At 49.6% G+C, this 17,925-nt stretch overlaps 1 protein-coding gene across 2 annotated transcripts in view; it reads left to right on the forward strand.

Moving 5' to 3' along the window:
• Window positions 1–396: 396 nt before the first annotated feature.
• Window positions 397–17,925, forward strand: part of LOC147673149 (SURP and G-patch domain-containing protein 2-like) — a 57,734-nt gene continuing 40,205 nt past the window's right edge. The window contains exons 1-6 of one of the 2 annotated variants that reach the window (XM_086946901.1): window positions 397–568; window positions 1,779–1,880; window positions 2,058–3,467; window positions 4,493–4,808; window positions 4,983–5,449; window positions 6,414–6,525. In XM_086946901.1, the coding sequence (XP_086803027.1) occupies window positions 1,781–1,880; window positions 2,058–3,467; window positions 4,493–4,808; window positions 4,983–5,449; window positions 6,414–6,525 (2,405 nt within the window). In that variant the 5' untranslated portion in view covers window positions 397–568; window positions 1,779–1,780. The remainder of the gene's footprint in view (window positions 569–1,778; window positions 1,881–2,057; window positions 3,468–4,492; window positions 4,809–4,982; window positions 5,450–6,413; window positions 6,526–17,925) is intronic. The other variant, XR_015302605.1, reaches the window with a different exon arrangement.

Raw genomic sequence — 17,925 nt, forward strand, 5'->3', positions numbered from 1 at the left:
TTGTAATATCAATACATCTAGGTCACATAAATACAACACATATTGCATTACAAATGCTATAGGTGTCACATTTGCGAAAGTTAAAACTATTGGCATTGTAAATGACAAAGCTATTAATTTAGCTATTTTCAAAACCAACACATAAATAAAAAATGTGTCATTTACAGTACCAATAGCTCAAACTTTCCTAGTGCGAGACCTATTGCATTGCAAATGCTTGTTTTAAATTGTATTTAAAGTCTTACACACTCATCCATTTATTTTTGTAAATCGTGTAAGTTTGAGTTGTTATACGGAACATGAATGCTACCAGTCTGAAACACTAACTGAGGCCTCTGGGGAAGGACAACTGCCTCTTGTCTATGATTGGTTAGGGCGAAAGCGGAGGTGACGCAAGCGTGCGGGCGTCGTCGCCGGAAGTAGCCAAGTCTCATTCGCTGGCTTCTTCTAAAGGAAAGGCGGCGCGCGCGGTCGCATTTGCACGGAGGAGGTTGTCGAAGGACGGCCTGGACTGAGTGAGCGCGCGCGGCTCCGTGAGCGGGACCGTTCTCCAGCTGCGTCCAACCCGGTGAGTTACCGTCGGCGTGAGGGCAGCAAAATAACGAGCCCCTTCGTCTGTGCTGCGCCGTCGGCTCGTACGAGGTTAACGTGCAGTGAGCGCCATGTCTATTGGGTACAGTTTATCGGAAATAAGAAAGCATGTTTTGACGTAAGCAGACATCTGTGCTTAACGCGCGCGGATGGCGCCCCCGCACCAATTATTTTGCCCGCCAACAGTCCTCCACTCTTTTCACCGGCTGGGGGGGCGGGGGAGGGTATGCGCGTCGCAGGAAGCCTCGGGGAAATGGCGGCCTCTGTTCGCGCGCGCTCACAAAATGGCCGCCAGAGGGCGGCGAAGCGCGCGACGCCTCTGTCACAGTTTCCAAGGCGTCGAGCCGCAGTGGAAGGAATCCCCTGGGTGATCGCGAGGCCTTAGATTTGAGTCTGGAGCTGGGTGCGAAGATCCCGAGGGAGCTCGTGCCTGCCGTCCCGGCATGTGCGCGTGACCCCGGCGGCCATCTTGAGGTCAGGCAGATGCCACCTGGGGAAGCCAGCCTTTTGTTGCACGGTCTAGCATTACTTTGCTGCTCATGCGAATTATGTGTTAGATTCCCATCGTCGGGGTCAAGACTGCGCAGGGGGGGGGGGGGAAATATTCAACACAGCAGAAGAGTGCCAGACTTGGCTATATTTGTAGAGGGTATTTGATCAAATGTTGGCTAGTGTTATTGCGTTGCCCCCCACAGCACGAGGACGGCAGGTTACTTGCTCTGAAACGGAATGTTTGTGTCTAATGTAATCATTGGCAGTGGTGCGACCGGTGTAGCGAGTCTGTCTCGCAGATAGGGGGGAGGGAGGGCATGCTCAATTCCCCTGCGCGCATCTCCTTTCTCATGCAGTTCCCGCATGATTCTGCTGGTGGACACTACGAGTCCCGTTTCCCCTAACTCTGTGATGGGATCTGTGGAGCTGCGAACCGCCTAATTCTCTGGTAAAACTGGCATCCCACTCTGCCACAGCACAAGGAAGGCCCTGGATGCGCATGGGGTGTATGGAGTTATTTATGTTAACGTGTATCTAATGTAAGAGTAGATGGAACGGGTCACTGGCAGCAGCTCATGTGCACGCTGCAGGGATTCCACAGAGGCTTTGTTTAGCTTGTAGTTGAGATTCAATGTGATGGTAAGCTTTTATGCACTGTACGCGCTAAGGTCTTTCACAATTTCTTTGTATCCCAGATATGGCAAAGGAGCAACTTTCACGCGAGATTTTTGACGCTATGATGCAAGAAATGATTGGAAATTACAGTGGAGATCGTTACGACGAACCCCGACGTTCCGGTAAGGATCTTATTTAATTTATTTTACTCTCGTAGTATGGCTAGGAGACGATACTCGCTCGAAGGGTGGTATTCTGGGGAGGGGAGGGTCAAATGTGGAGTGTTTTGATGTGAAAGTCACAAGTTTTCCCCATGGGCTGATTGCAGCCATAACTTTTATTTTATTTTTCCCCGACAGGGCCTTCCAGATCCACTCCGAGGTCGCAGTCCTACAGGTACGAGGAGGATTACCGTGACAACGGAAGGTATCATCGCGAAGCCACCATACGCAGCCCGCGGGATGACTACCGGAGCAGAGCCCCCGAGTCGAGGAGGTCTTCGTATCCTGGGCCCCACCGGCGCGAGTACGAAGAAGACCCGCACCATGCCTACTCGGACCGCCGACGATCGGGGAGCCCCTCCCGCAGCAGGGATCGCTACTACCCCGAGCACCGAGATCACGACTTCACCTATTCCAGGTCCCGCGAGGCGTCCTGGGCCGAGGAGCCCGACTACTATGCGGATCACGGTGCCTACAGGGAGCGTGCCCTGGTGTCTCCGCGGGAGCGCGGCGGGGGCTACAGCCAGCGTGGGTGGGTGCCAAGCCCGCGAGATGATCCCCGGGCTCCACGAAGCCGGGGTCCCAGCCAGGGACTACGGGCCCGAGGCTCCAGCCAGGGTCCATCGCTGCGCGGCAGCGGCCCCATCCTACGGGGTCGCGGAACATTCCCACCTCGAGGGCGCGGCACGACCTTTGTTCCGAGAGGCAGAGGATTCCCGACACGTGGAGGAAGGCCGATCACTCAGAGGGGGCGTGGAGGCAGGCAAGGGTTCAGCCGAGGCGGCGCGGCCAACGAGAAGGCGCCAGTCCGGGAGCAGAGTTTGAAGGCGCTGATGGAGAAGGCGGATGCCGTGTCCAACTGCGAGAGTCAAGTGATCCGATGGGCAGGCTTCCTGGACGTGGGCGACTCCGAGTTCACGCCCAAGAACCCGGCTCACAGCACGCTGGAAACGGACACCTGCATCAACACGCTGACCTCTTTCCGCTGCTTCTTCAAGCCCGAGCTCCGCTATTTCTGTTTCTTGGCTGTCCGGACTCTAAACCACTCCGCTCTGAAGAAGCCCAAGATAGACGGAGACTTCTTCCAGCTGCTGATGGACAAAGGGGCCGTGACTGACAAGTTCTCTTTCAGTAAGACAATAAACCCCCTCGACAAACACTTGACCATCTTTCAGACCTATCTCCTGAAGAGCGCCCACCCCCTTCTCCTGGCCTGCAATGAACACGAGCTCAACCTGAAGAAGGCCGGCGAGGATGCGGCGGCGGAGACTCCGTCCGAGGAAGTCACTGCCATCGAGAAGAGCGTCGCCCTGTGCCGGAAGGGGCTGGTGCTTCTGGGACAGACCTTTGCCGTGGTGACAGCTTTCAGGCAGGAGAAGATCCTAGAAGCTGCGGGTCTGCTCGACGAAGCTCCAAAGCCGTCCGACTACCCGAACCTCGACGACTCGCTTCTGTTCGGCAAAGAGTACATGACCCGTCTGAAGGCCTGGCTGGAGGAGAGCAAGCACAAGATCAAGGTCAAGTCTGACCAGGTGGTGCCGCAGAAAGGTGAGCAGGCGGCTATTCAAATGTTTTCTTTCCAGCTTAAACTAGTCCTAAACTTCATACTTCAGGATATCTCTCTCCATGTTAGTCAGATTGTTGGTTGACAGTGCAGCATTGTGAAGTTGAGCGGTCTTATAATTTACTATAAAATGTGCAGAAAAGAACTACATGCTTCCTGTGCCGTCAGAGTATCATAGTGGCAATGTATTAGTTTTGCAGACCATTCGTTAATTTCACGAGGACCAAACTAGAAGTATCCATCTAAATGCAGGTGAGGATAAATCTATGCCTAGTTTAAAATGGATTCAAGATATGGCTGCATTTCTTACGTGGCTAGGGTGGCATGGTCTTTGTAATACGCTAGGGTTTAATATTTCAGTGGTCAGTCTTCAGATTTGGGCTTCTCGTAATGAGGATACCACAGATCACTGGAAAAAAGTTGGCTGTCAGCCAGGGTATATGTTAAGGCGAGCCCACTTTAAGGCAATCCAAGGTAATTGCACGAATTAAGCTAGTATAGTCCGATGTCCAAATTGTATGCTATAGTAGAATGGGCTGCAACATTATTATATCTGCAAGAAACAGCACACCCAGCCCCACATGGCAATTGCATTGGACTTTGTTTATCCCTGGTGACAAGTGTCCATGCTTGAAAGGATGCTTCCTTTAACTCGGTTTCTTTTGGGGATCATTATTGTAACGTTCTGAAACTATCTGTCCTGGCGATTAAACTAGTTGTCTGAAAAGAACCCTGAAACCAGATGTAAATCATAGGGTTTCACATCCATTAGAGTTAAGGTCTACCTTCTCCCTGTTTATTGGGTGTCTGGAGTTTGTGCTCAGCGTGTTTGCATGTATTTAGGTCCCAGTATGTTTGCGAGTTGTCTCAGATGTGAAACCATTCACAACCCATCTAACCTTTTGTAGTAACAACCTATTTTCATTGCGCTTGGACCAGACTGCGTTATCAACACTCGAATTCGTTCCGTGAAATGGATAAACAACTAACAACCTGCTTTATTTTGTAGGTCTGAAACCAGAGCCTAAAGTGAAAGAAACATTAGATTCGCTCTTGGAGAATGCCGTTAATGCATGGAAGGAGAACGAGGCTATGCGAGAGAAAGCAGAAAAGGAAGCTGAACTTAAAAAAGAAGCAGAAAAAAAGACTGTAAAGGAAGCAGAACCCAAAAAAGAAGCAAATGATGGCGACGAAAAGGAGGCTGCTGCTGAAGTGAAGGAAGACGAAGAAAAGGAGGAGGATACATCCGACACTGATAAAGAGAAGGAAACTGAGATGGAAACTGAAACTGAAAAGGAGCCTGAAAAAGAAAAGCCAGATTTTTGGTAAGGAGATTTGCAATTTACATATTCAGGTTACATCTATGCGAAGAGTGGCGTTTTCACCGTTTAAGTTCAAATTATTCCTGTGTGGTTTGTTGCAAGAGTGTGCTTCCATTCTACAGCTACTTGTACAATTCATTTAACTGACTTTATAACCGTTCTATTGTTAATTCCTAGGTTTTTGTTTGACGAGGAGAGCCAAGAGTTCAAATATTACCAACAAAAGCTTGCAGAAATTCAGAAACTGAAGCGTGATGCTGCAGAAGCGAAGTTAAAGGCTGAAAAACTGAAGTTAAAGGCAGCCGAGAAAGCTGCAGCAGAAAAAGCAGCAGCAGAGCTGAAGGCAGCTGAGAAAGCTGCAGCCGAGAAGAAAGCAGCGGAGAAAGCCGCAGCGAAGGAGGCTGCCGAGAAAGCTGCAGCAGAGAAGAAGGCAGCCCAGAAAGCAGCTGCTGAAAAAGCAGCCGCCGAGAAATCTGAAAAGACAGAGAAGGCTGCCAAGGAGCCAGCGGTCAAGAAAACAATTACCAAGACCGTCACCCCTGCAAAGCAAAAGAAGCAGAAGAAGGCTGCCACGAAGGCCCTGACGGGCATTCTCAAGAAAACCAAGGCAGCCGCGTCTACCGAATCTAATGATTCTCAGGAAGGTAAGCAGCCATCGCATTGCCATGGGGTGCCAAAGCTTACCTAGGTCTATTGCATTGGTACTAATAGAGTATGAACAAGGGTGTGGAATTCGGAGTTCGACTTCCAGAACATATTGTTTGGGGTCAAGGACAACACGTTTTCATGTTTTTGTCCTTGGGACAAGTAGGCCCCAACCCCCCCTGCAGCACAAACCCTTTGGCTGCCAGTTTGCACTACACATTATGGATAAGGAAAGATAATTATCTGCATAGAAGGTCGAATTTGTATCCATGTTACTGCTATTTAAACTTGCGGTTCATGGATACAAAACCTTTTCTAGTGATACCTACAATGCTCCCGGAATGCTCTCTAGATGCAAATATCTGCAAAACCTTGAAAGCAAGATTGATTCTTTGTTTTTAAACTAAACTGTTAACATAATGCAACTAGGAAAAATTTGTATACAAGTACTGTGAAAAAATATTCATAATGGGAAATTAGTGCAATCAGTTTCGACTTGGGAAAACATGAACATAAACGGCCATTGGCAAAGCCAACAAGTATGAGATTGGTGGTCAGCCTTTTGGTTTTGTCAGTGCATGTTTTGTTTTGATATTTTTGTAAAACTTTGTGGGAACTTCCAGGCCCTCACCATTATAACAAAAATTGGCAAAAAGCAATGATCTCTTTGGTCTCAAAAAGCACACCTTGCCACAGTAGTCCATTGCACTTAACAAAAAAATGTTGTGTGCAGATTTACTCCTTGTGAATGAGTGGAAACGATTGACTGGATGAAGAGAGATGAGAGAATTTTAAAGGTCTTGGTTAATTCCAGATCAACTTAGTGGCACAATTCTTAAATGTGTGGAAAGTTTATGTTGTCGTTTCTAGCTTCTTGGCTGGTTAATTTGTAGGACAAAAACCAGCAGGGTTGTACTGTGATGCTTCAAAAAGCACTCTTAAAGGAAAATACTTTTCTTTCAGTTGATGCAAAAACCAAGGAAACTGCTGAGAATCTGGCAAGGTTTATTGTTCAGATGGGCACAGGAGCGAAAGACTTCAACATGGAGAGCCTCACTAGTAATCCTGAGTTCTGGTACGTGGTTTATTCATTTTCTGTGAATATATTCAATAACCCAGTCGCTGCCAGAGGCTCCTCCACTACTCGCTACTGTTCTACCTTTCGCTTTACTCGCTCCCTTGGTAGGTTTAATCGGGCACCCTCGGGACGGGGTGTGTCATGATAGCCCTGCCGCCCCAGCGGTGCGTGGGACAGCCACATGTCGGGGGAGGAAAACTGAAAGCCTCCGGGGACAGCAGAAAGCTGCAGCAATGGTCTCAGAAGCGAATCGGCGCATTCACATGTGAGACCTAATAAGGGGACAATGAAAAAAATCTCAATCTCCAAACCCATTGTGACAAGACGCATAGTTGAGGTGCAGTGGTAGCACGGTTATTTGTGTTTGTTTCAAGCTTCAGTTTTTAGACTAATTTGGACATTACTTCAGAGGTCTTCAAACTTTTTGATGCTGAGACCCCCTTGTAAAACCTTTTTTAGGGGTAAGGACCCCCTTCCGACAAAAGTTTCTAGAAACTGGTACTCCTCATCTTTTGACAACCATAAATGCGCCTGTTAGACCTAATCACATTCATTCATCCACCCACACTTTCACACATCCATCCTTTCATCCGTCCATCTAATACATCCACCCTTCCCCCACCCTTTCACACATCCATCATTAATCCATGCAACCTTTTATCCATCCTTCATCAGTCCACCCTTTCATCCTTCCATTCATCCACCCTTTCATCCATCCGGCCACCCTTTCATCCTTACATCTATCCTTCATCCACCTATCCTTCACCCATCTTTGAGACAAACTTGTTGCTAAACAAAAGCCATTGGCTAAAAAGCCTGCCTCCGTCTGAGGAAGAATCTCCTCATTAGTGGCTCACTATAGGCTATTCAAGCTCCACCATGCTAAACTCTAGAAGCGCATAGTTCCGGTTTGTTTCCCATATGGCAAACTTTTTTCGTAAATGATGAGTCTAGGACGAATATAAAATAACCATTCCCTTGAGCAAGGTCATGTACATAAACACCATTAATGGAAAAAGCAATTACTATTACAGATTAAAAAACTGACAATTTATTGTATACAGTAGAGTTAAAAAAGCAGAAACCAAGTAAACTGCTTAACACAGGTTAAAATGATTATAACAATCCCACATTCAATATTGACCTGCAATATTGCTAAGAACAGACAGAAAAACAGTAGGACACAGTTTGTGCAATACAAGTGTGTTCTAATATTTTTTTGGGGGCACCGATGTTATGCACTCTTACGATCATAATGTGTCAACATCAGTGTTTGAACCAAGAATCACACTGTACTAGGGCGTCGGCGCGTTTCGGTGGTTTGTTGAAATTCTATCCACCTTAAGACAAAGATTCAATTTCTGTCGTAGGATAGATACATACGTTCCTTATCCAATGAATGTTTGTGACCAGAGAAGCGTGCAGCCGCCAGCAGACGTAGAGGGAACGAAGACTCGCGTCTCAGGGGCATGACCTTAGGCGCCTCTGGTCCCACACAACGCGTTTGAAAGTAAAGCGCTGTGAACTCAAAGTCTGGCATCACACTGCCTCCGAACTGAACAGGTAGTCTTATCGGTAAGGCAAAAATAGAAGCCATGACAGAAGGAACCACATGGGATACCGAATCTGACTCATACAGTTGAAAACTCTGACCAATCTCTGGATAAGGAACGTATGTATCTATCCTACGACAGAAATTGAATCTTTGTCTTGATAAAGGTGGATAGAATTTCAACAAACCACCGAAACGTCACTCCTCTTAAGGGGCGCCTCCAAGACCGCTGGTACATCAACTTCTTTCACTTATAAAAGCCCCTCTCAAACTTCACCTAACAGGTTATTTTAGAGGGAATTATAGAGGCAACAGAGGGAGAAGGTGTGGTTCTAATACCCACACCTCCACTGCCACAAACGGTGATTTCCATCCACTCTCCCAGACCATTACACTCCAGTTGGGGATGACTTATCACAGTTCCCACCTGTGTGGAATTCATTCACCACAGAGAGGTGGGTAAGAAACTATCCAGCTCCACCCATATACCTCCTAAACCGCATCATGTGTCCGCAGAATATCTTGCGCTTTCAAGCAAGAAGTTCTCTCCCTCTTGCAAAAACAAGCAATAGAACCAGTTCCTATACATCATCAAAACACAGTGATTTACTCCCTTCATTTTCTCATTCCAAAAAAGGACGGCACTCTCAAGCCAATATTAGACCTCAGACCGCTAAACCTGTACATACAATCGGACCACGTCCACATGGTCACTCTAAAACGATCCTCCCCCTGCTTCAACAAGGCAATTTCCTTGCCACTCTAGATCTCAAGGAAGCCTACTTACTCATCTCTATTCACACTGCTCACAGGAAATATCTACGGTTTGTTGTGGACAGACCACATTACCAGTTCAAGGTCCTAGCATTCGGGGTCCCAACAGCATCCAGTTTTTACAAAATGCCTCGCGGTCGTAGCAGCCCACTTACAAAGACCACAAATTCATGTTTCCTTACATAGACGACTGGCTTATAAAAAAAGTCACGGAATCAGACTGGTCCTACACCCAACAGTATCTAGTTGCGACAATAGATCCTTCCAAAGCCCTTGCATACCCTAAGCCAACCAGGCTAGCCAGTATGCAAACCCTCGCAACAAAATTTCGGCCACAGCACTCGCTACCAGCTCGTGTTCATGTAGCTGATGGGGATGATGGCCTCTTGCATCCTTACGCAGGACTCCAGATGCGCCCATTACAGGAATGCCTAGCATAACAATGGAACCAGGCTCTGGGTCAACTTTCCGAACTGGTGTTAGTAGATAGCTGCACATATCGCTCTCTGCATTGGTGGAACACTCAAAATCTTTCAAGGGCTGCCTTTCTTCGACCTGGTTGATGCATCGCTCACTGGTTAGGGAGCTTATTTCTTAAGCCACACCATCCACGTCAGTCACCTAGAGTTACTGGCCATATTTCTCGCCTTAAAGTAATTCCAGAAACATCTCATAGGCTAAGCTGTCCTCAACATGACAGCAATGTATTATATACAAAAACAGGAGGGAATACACTCTTTGCAGCGTACATTATCCATTTCCCCTAGAGCGCATTTCACACACAAACTAGGGGCATCCATGGCATTCTTAGGAAACATCCTCATGGATGACATTTGCAAAGCCGCAACTTTCACAAAACACTTCTGTGTAGCTGTGCAAGCAAAACAAGCTAGTGTGGGCCTATGCAAAAGAATGCAGATCTACAGCTCTACAGGTCAAGAACAGATTCATACTGGTAAGTAGCATTTTCCTTTTACCTTCAGAAGCAAGGGGGCACCAAATCACCGTAGCGCTCTTATTTAGCCTGAGCATCTGGCTGTGGGCACTCGGACACAGCAGAATACTTGCCGGGCTGGCACTGGTGTCAACCAGACATAGACCCCTTCACCACACCAGAAAACTTCAAATGCCCAAACTTCACCTACAGGTACAGGTTCCCACAGTCCAGGAGCAATGCTCTATGAATGAGTTGGTCCGTGATATTGGCTTACGCTTCTCCTCCTCTCCAGCTACTTCAGTTTGTGGTTTGGAAGATTCAGCAGCAGTCTCTCACCCTTCTGGTATTCCTCAGTAGAACCGTGGCTCAAGATCCCAGATCCTAAGTCTCAACTTTGCGAGCTGGCTCTTGAATTGTTAATATTTGGATAATCACCTAGCCACACCATCTCTACATGGAATACAACTGCATTTTCCATGTGGCAACTGCAGCAGTTGCCATTTGACAAAGAAAAGTAAGCAGCTGACATTCAGGAACGGAACCAAGTGGGACCAACGTAAACTGACTAATTGCAATGGCAAAAAATGTAGTTTACATGGTAATTTGCCCATGTGGCCTAGAATATATAGGCATGACCACACGAGCTGTAAAAACACTACTCAGTGAACATAAAAGCAACGTGCGTTGCAAAAAAAACACCACAAAAATGGCTACCCATTTTTTAGAGGCTAAACACTATTAATGACCTCAAATGGACTGTGATGTGAACTGCAGAGTGAGAGAGGCCTTTTCGAGAGAGAACAGCGCTGGGTGTTCGCTTTGGTGCACATGTCATAGGCCTCAATCATGAGATCCCTTGGGGCCTTTAGAATTGATACACTACATGCCTTGCATAATCAAATTACTCATAGTCATAGACCTGTTATATGCCAAGTGCTCTCTAAAACACGAACATTATTTATAGTATTCAGTCTACACACAGGCAGACCAGGGGATCTCTAGAGAACACCTTTTTCTATCCTGTCAAGACCTCTTTACCAAGAAACTAGCACTGTAATGGTATTAACTGTGTACGCGCAGGCGCACTCTCCAGTCCAACAATTTACAGATCCCAACGGGTCTCTGAGCGCACGCGCTAGAAGGAAGCATCTTGCACTGACACGTGCGCCGGCAGGAGAGCAGCGGCTCTCGTCTCAGCGCGAGCCCACTAGTTTGCACTTTCACAAGCAAAAACCAGACTACCCAAATATGGGCTGGCTACCAATTTACCCTGCTAATGAACTAACCAATAAAAGTGCTAGGCCCACGTACAGACACCGTACTCACAGCGGAGCCGCGTACGGGGCAGGAAGGAGCGAATCTCCTCCAGATCGTGAGTATGGTAGCAGTACAACAAAGGAGGACTACTATGAGTAATTTGGGATTCTAAAAATGCGTATTCCTTACAGGTGCCAGTTTGGCACGACAACCCCTACAATAAGAGGCTCGTGAGGCATTCCAGATGGTCTAACCAACTTATCAGATCAAACCCCTGATATAATTATGACAAACTGAATTATCCTCCACCATTAGAGCGTGTGTTTTTATGTTTTTTGTATGCATGTGGTTTTTTTTACGGGGCACGACATCACGGATAGTATGACACAATGTGTCTAGTGATAGCAGCCCACACTATATATAAACATATATAGTTTTTACAGGTCACTGTACCTCCCAAACTATGGGGAACGGATCACCAGACCACTTTTTTCCTTCGACCCCGCTGCCTGGTTGCCGCGTGAGGGCCCCCCCCGCATTGGATTTTTATTGCTCCGCTTTCATTTCATTTTTGTGACTCTCGCTCCGTGGTTATTGTATTTGTGATTCTTGCTTGCCTTGTGACCCACTCCCCGCATTGTCCCACGCTCTCACCCGATCCCCTCTGTGCCTTCTCCCCGCCGCTGCGGCCCCGCCCCTGCCATCCCCATTCGACAACCCACTCCCGCCTCCCTGCTGCTCCTCCCTCCCTCAACCCCCTCTAATGGAGACCTCACAGCAGACACGCGCCAAAGGCAAGCCTGTCTGTGCCTGGACCGTGCCCAGCGCTAGATCCTGGCCCCCGCCGGAGCCAGGGTACCCGACTGAAATAAGACTGCTGTGCTCCACGCACTCCAGACTACCACCCGCCTGCTACCGAGCCACCCTGAAATGCACCAACGGACCCTTCACCTGTCAACCCCTGTAAATTCACCAGCCATTGACCCCGCCCCCCCAGCCTGCCAAGCAACAATGACGACCACCTGAAGTGCATCCTCCTCCACACCCGCTCCGTCCACAAGCACGCTGTCGAACTGTGGGACCTCCTCGACTCAACACCAGACTTCTCCTTCCTCACGGAGACCTGGATGAACACGTTCTCGGCCCCGACATCGCCATAGCAATCCCTGACGGCTGCAAGATAACCCAGAAGGACCGCACCAACCAATCCGGAGGAGGAATCTCCCTAATCTACAAGAACTCCATCAACATCACGACCAACGCCAAAGACACTCTCCACCGCCGAACACTTACACTTCAAAATACACACCGACCCAAAGACCACCCTAAGAGGAACCCTCCTCTAAAGAACCCCCGGGCCCGCGCACACAATTCAGCGACACCCTCGCCGACTTCACCAGCCCGCACGCCCTAGCCTCACCCGAATACATCCTCCTAGGGGACCTGAACTTCCACTTGGAGAAAAACTTCGGACTCAAGCAACAGGTCGACACCCACCCACCACGCAGGCCACACGCTCGACCCCGTCTTCTCCGCCAGCAACCACGTCTCCTTCAGCCACTCCACAGAACTACACTGGACCGACCACAGATGCATCCACTTAACCTTCAAAAAGAGTACATCCCACCACCGCACACAACACATCCCTCGCAGATGCTGGAGCAAAATCACCACAGACCAGCTCCTCTCATCACTATGCCAGAACCTGCCAGCCGACTCCGCTGATCCTAACAACGCAGCACACAACCTCACACAATTGATCACCAACTGTGCCGACAACCTCGCCTCACTGCCCATGACACGACCGGCAACAGGAAAACATCAAGGTTCACAGACACCCTTAACATCAAAGAAATCCTGCTGGACCCTCAAAGAACTTCAGAGAACATGACATCCCTCAAAAACGCCACCCGACAACACAATCGGCTGATCCGCACCACCAAAAGGACATCGTTCAAAGAGCGACTGGACAAGCACACCCACAACAGCAAGGAACTCTTCAGCATCGTCCAAGAGCTCTCCAACGCCAGCAACCACGACAATACTCCGTCACAGGACCTCCAACTCCCTCGCCACATTCTTCCACTGTATGATAACTGACATACACAACAGCCTCTGACTCCAAATTCTGCCTCCAATCACAGAACCAACGACCCCTACCACCACCCTCCACGCATAGACATCCATCAGCATGGAAGACACCACCCACGTCATGAACACCATCCACTCCGGATCCCCCTTGCACCCATGCCCTCACCACCTCTTCAACAAAGCAGACTGCATCATCGCACCCCACCTCCGGAAAATCCTAAACAGCTCCTTCACGTCAGCCACCTTCCCGGAGAGCTGGAAGCATGCAGAGATCAACGCCCTACTGAAAAAACCCACGGCGGATCCCAGAGACTTCAAGACCTGGACGCCCCATCTCTCTTCTTCCCATCCGGCCAAAGTCATTGAGAAGACCGCCAACAAACAGCTGACCGCTTTCCTCGAGACTAACAACTCGCTCGACCCGTCCCAGTCCGGATTCCGAGCAAACCACACCTCATCGCAGCCACCGACAACATCAGGACCATGATGGACAACAGAGAAACAACCGCCCGCATTCTCCTTGACCTTTCGGCAGCCTTTGACACAGTCTGCCACCGCACCCTAATAACCCGCCTCTACAACACTGGGATCCAAGGAAAGGCCCTGGACTGGATCACATCATTCCTCTCAGACAGAACCCAGAGAGTCCGCCTCCCTCCCTTCTGCTCCGAAGCCACCAAGATCTGCGGCGTACCCCAGGGCTCCTCACTCAGCCCAGCCCTCTTCAATATCTACATGATCCCCTAGCCGCAATCGCACGCAAACACCAACATCTTCTACGCCGACGACACCCAACTGATACTCTGCCTCACCAAGGACCCAGCCACCACCAAAATCAACCTCTTGGAAGGAATGAAAAGTCGCAGAATGGATGAAGGTCAGCCGCCTGAAGCTGAACTCGGACAAGACGGAGGTCCTCATCCTCAGACAATTCCTCACCGCCTGGGATGACACCTAGTGGCCTACAGCGCTGGGCCCCGCGCAGACTCCCACGGACCACTCACGTAACCTAGGATTCATCCTAGACTCCTCCCTCTCGCTGACCAGGCAAGTCAACGCCGTATCCTCATCCTGCTTAAACGCCCTGCGCATGCTCTGAAATCTTCCCCACAGATACCAGAAAGACGTCACCCAGGCCCTCCTCACCAGCCAACTGGACTACGGAAACTACTTCAGCGCATACAAAATGCCTCCGCCACATATCCGCCCACCTAAGAAACATGTAGGCTCTCCGTCAACAAGAGGATCACGTTCAGGCTCCTCACCCACGCACACAAAGCGCTCCACGACAAAGGACCCATCTACCTCAACGACCGCCTCTCGTTCTACACCCCCACCCGCCAGCTATGCTCAGCCTGCCTCACCCTCGCCACCGTTCCACTGATACAAAGAACCACCGCTGGAGGAAGGTCTTTCTCCTACCTGACTGCAAAGACATGGAACTCTCTCTCTGCGCACCGTCGACTGACCCAGGACCACCTCACCTTCAGGAAGCACCTCAAGACCTGGCTAGTCGAACAATGACCGAATCCCTGCCTTTAGCGCCTTGAGACCCTCACGGGTGAGTAGCGTGCTCTATAAATGTATTGATTGATTGATTTCAGGTTTTGTAAGTGGCAGAAACCATCGACTTTCAAGTCGTAGGTACATTTAGCCTGCATTACATTGCACTTCTCTATAATTTTCAAACAATTTTTTTTGTAAAGATAGGTGAGTAGCGTATGGGATTTGTGCACCCCGTCCTGAAGGAGTTTACACTCAAAAACATGTCGACGCACACAGGAGGTAATGCACATTATATTGCACAAATACCTCCAACTTCACGTTTAAAGTGGTCCCAGCCCGGGGGACCATTAAAAATTATTTTTTGTCTACCCCACGAGCCAGGTCCTTTATAATCTTTACTATCACTCACTTGATAACCCCACTACTCCCGCACATTGTATTTTTTTTAAACCCTCACATGCACCACACAAGTGCTCCCGTGTAGCCACAGGTTGCAGCACGCCGCATCCAGTAGAGGGGTGCAAAGACCCCAATGACTAAGCATGACACCACGGGTCTTTTTGGTGTGTAAGGGGTCTTTTACACACACTGTGTGCTCCCCACCACTGTAGGGAACACTCTCTATTCAAAGTTGGATTCTTACTGTTTATGCAGGTACTGCTCTACAGTCTATGCTAAGGTTTGAGGCATGTGGGCTGCTGAATTAATATCTGTGCATAGATCGCCGCCGAGTGTTGGGTCCGGATGATTGCACATTGTTGTCCTGGAAGTCTTCGAAGTATCACGAGATATGTGGCTCCTCCCCTGGACTACAGTGCGCATGGGCATCGACTCCATCCTCATATTGTTTTTTTCCGCCATTGGGTTCGGATGTCTTTGGGTTCCCTCTAGTCTGAATCGATAAACTTTCTTAGGGCCAAAAGGTCTTTAGTTTTCTTCGTCGGTATAGTCTTGCGTTCGGGCTTAGTTCTTCCAGCTCGGTTCCGAGCCGGATTCCATACACCCGCGTGCTTTCGGAGCAGAAGGCCCAGTCGACGCTTCAGACCCTATCAACTGTTCATCATGGACTGTAGTCCATTTAAGAGATGTCCCGTCTGCAACTTTAAGTATCCCCACATCGACGTCCACCCGGTGTGCAACAAGTGTCTGTCGCCGGACCATGATGTTATGTTAAGTTCATTTATTAGGCGCACAGCTGCTCCAGCGAAGGAGCGTCCTGGCACCTGACAAGTAGCAACACAACACAACTGGTAAAAACAAAGCCAGGGAAATTCAAGGAAACAGATAACAAGTGTATGGCTTGTTCCCGCTTCAGGTCCAAGAAGACAATTAAGCTTCGACGAGCTGCGCGCCAGGAGGCCCAGCAAGCTGCACCGGCGCCTGTGGACATCTTCGATGCAGGGGATGTCGAGGAAGAATCTACCAGGGACCTCAGTGAGTCGAACCCCGCATCGGACGTCGACTACGACGCGGAAATGTTCGAAGCCGAAGAAGTCACCAACGAGGTAGGAGACGACGACGGGGCCCTCGGGGCCATGGAGGATAGCTCGGACTAAGAGCTTCCTCAAACTGACACTGGGGCCGCACCAATTCATAAGGCTCAGTCGAGGGATCGCAACTAGGCCTTACCCAAGATCTTACAATGGGTTCTACGGCCCCGCCTTTGGGCTCGGCCACTGACATTGCTGCTGAGCCACACCCTGGCAAATCGAAACCGAAAGTGAAACCTACGGTCTCGATACAAGAAACTGCGCAGGTGCTGCCTTCGAAGCCGAAAGTGCGCGTCACTTTGGTCTGATCCAAGGCCTCGGAGCTGAAGAAGCAGAAGGGTGTTGTCGAGCCGAAGGCTCAAGACAAGGGCGTCGAGACGAAGTCTACCGCGCCGAAGACTAAGGTCAAGGTGGTCAAGCCGAGTACTTCGGCGCCGAAGACGGTCGACACCGGCAAAGGACTCGGCGACCCGAAGAAAGCTCTTGGTGACCCGAAGAAAGGAATCAGTGGCCCAAAGGTTCTCGAGACTCCGTGTCAACAGGACAGGGCCAAGAGCGGCGCACCCAGAGAGTCTACTCCTGGTGAGGCCTCGAAGGATCCCGTCGAACCGGCGCGCCCGTCCGCCGCTTTCACCAAGAAGGCGATGGACTCCCTACAGTGCATCAGGGAGAAGGCCTCATCGGTCGGACCAAAGGAGCCTCCGAAGCCGGTCGAGAAACCTCAAGGCGTAAACGCTCATTCACTTTACGTTGCTGCCAAAGGTGGCGCCGAAGGCTTTCACTCCTAAAGCGGTCGCCAGCGTCCCCGAGAGTTTCCTCGGTGCCGAAGTCATCGACGGTTGTCCCCACCCCAAAGCCCTGACAACGTTCAGTAAAGGAGCAACAAGAACACTTTATTGATGCCAAAACGGGCAGGCTTTCCCTCCACAAGCGGAAAATTGCCCCAGAACAACCAATGGAGTCCTACAAGATTCCTCTGAAGAAAAAGGACTCTGCTTCCACTCCTGTCTTGGTGGAACAACTTTCTCCACAGACTCATGTTTCGCCCACTTACTCTGATGTGGATGCTGGGGAGGGCGATGATGATGATGAGTACAGCTATCCCGTCTGTACAGACCCTGAGGATACCAATGAACCCTAGGCCGCTGTTGCTGACCCAGGTGATCCTCATTCAGGACAAGACCCTCAACTGTATTCTGTCTCCTACAGAAGTCTCTGCAGCATTCAAAGCCCTCATCGCAGCTAAAAATCACGACGTCCAGCTCCATGCCGACCCTATTGACGTTGATTTTCCTTTTTGATACCTTCTCAGTCTGAGAGAACTGTCGACTTTGCCGATGTTGAAAGGTGTCTTAAAACATGCTGGAGAGATCTTTAAAAGAGCCTACCAGGGCGAGGGTGATGAACCCTAGGATCGAAAAGAAGTATAAGTCAGCGCCTACTGATCCTACCTACATCAAAGGACAGTTGCATCTGGACTCTCTTGTCGTCTCGAATGCCCGGAAGAGGGCTAATTCTCAGACAACGGGTGATGCTCCTCCCCCAGACAAAGAATCTAAGGTCTTTGAGGCATCAGGGAAAAGGGTGGCACATTTCTAACACACAAGCGTTTCTGGCGAGGTATGACCGGGCACACTATGACACGCTGGAGACCCTGTTGCAGCACCTACCTGATGAATACATGGAGGCAGCTGAGATGCTTATTCAGGAAGGGAAGCTGATCTCTAATGCTTCAATTAAGTGCGCTCTGGACGCGGCCGACACCGCAGCCAGGGCTGTCCACACCAGTG

The sequence above is a fragment of the Lissotriton vulgaris genome, chromosome 12 (assembly GCF_964263255.1).
Source record: "Lissotriton vulgaris chromosome 12, aLisVul1.2, whole genome shotgun sequence".
NCBI lineage: Eukaryota > Metazoa > Chordata > Amphibia > Caudata > Salamandridae > Lissotriton > Lissotriton vulgaris.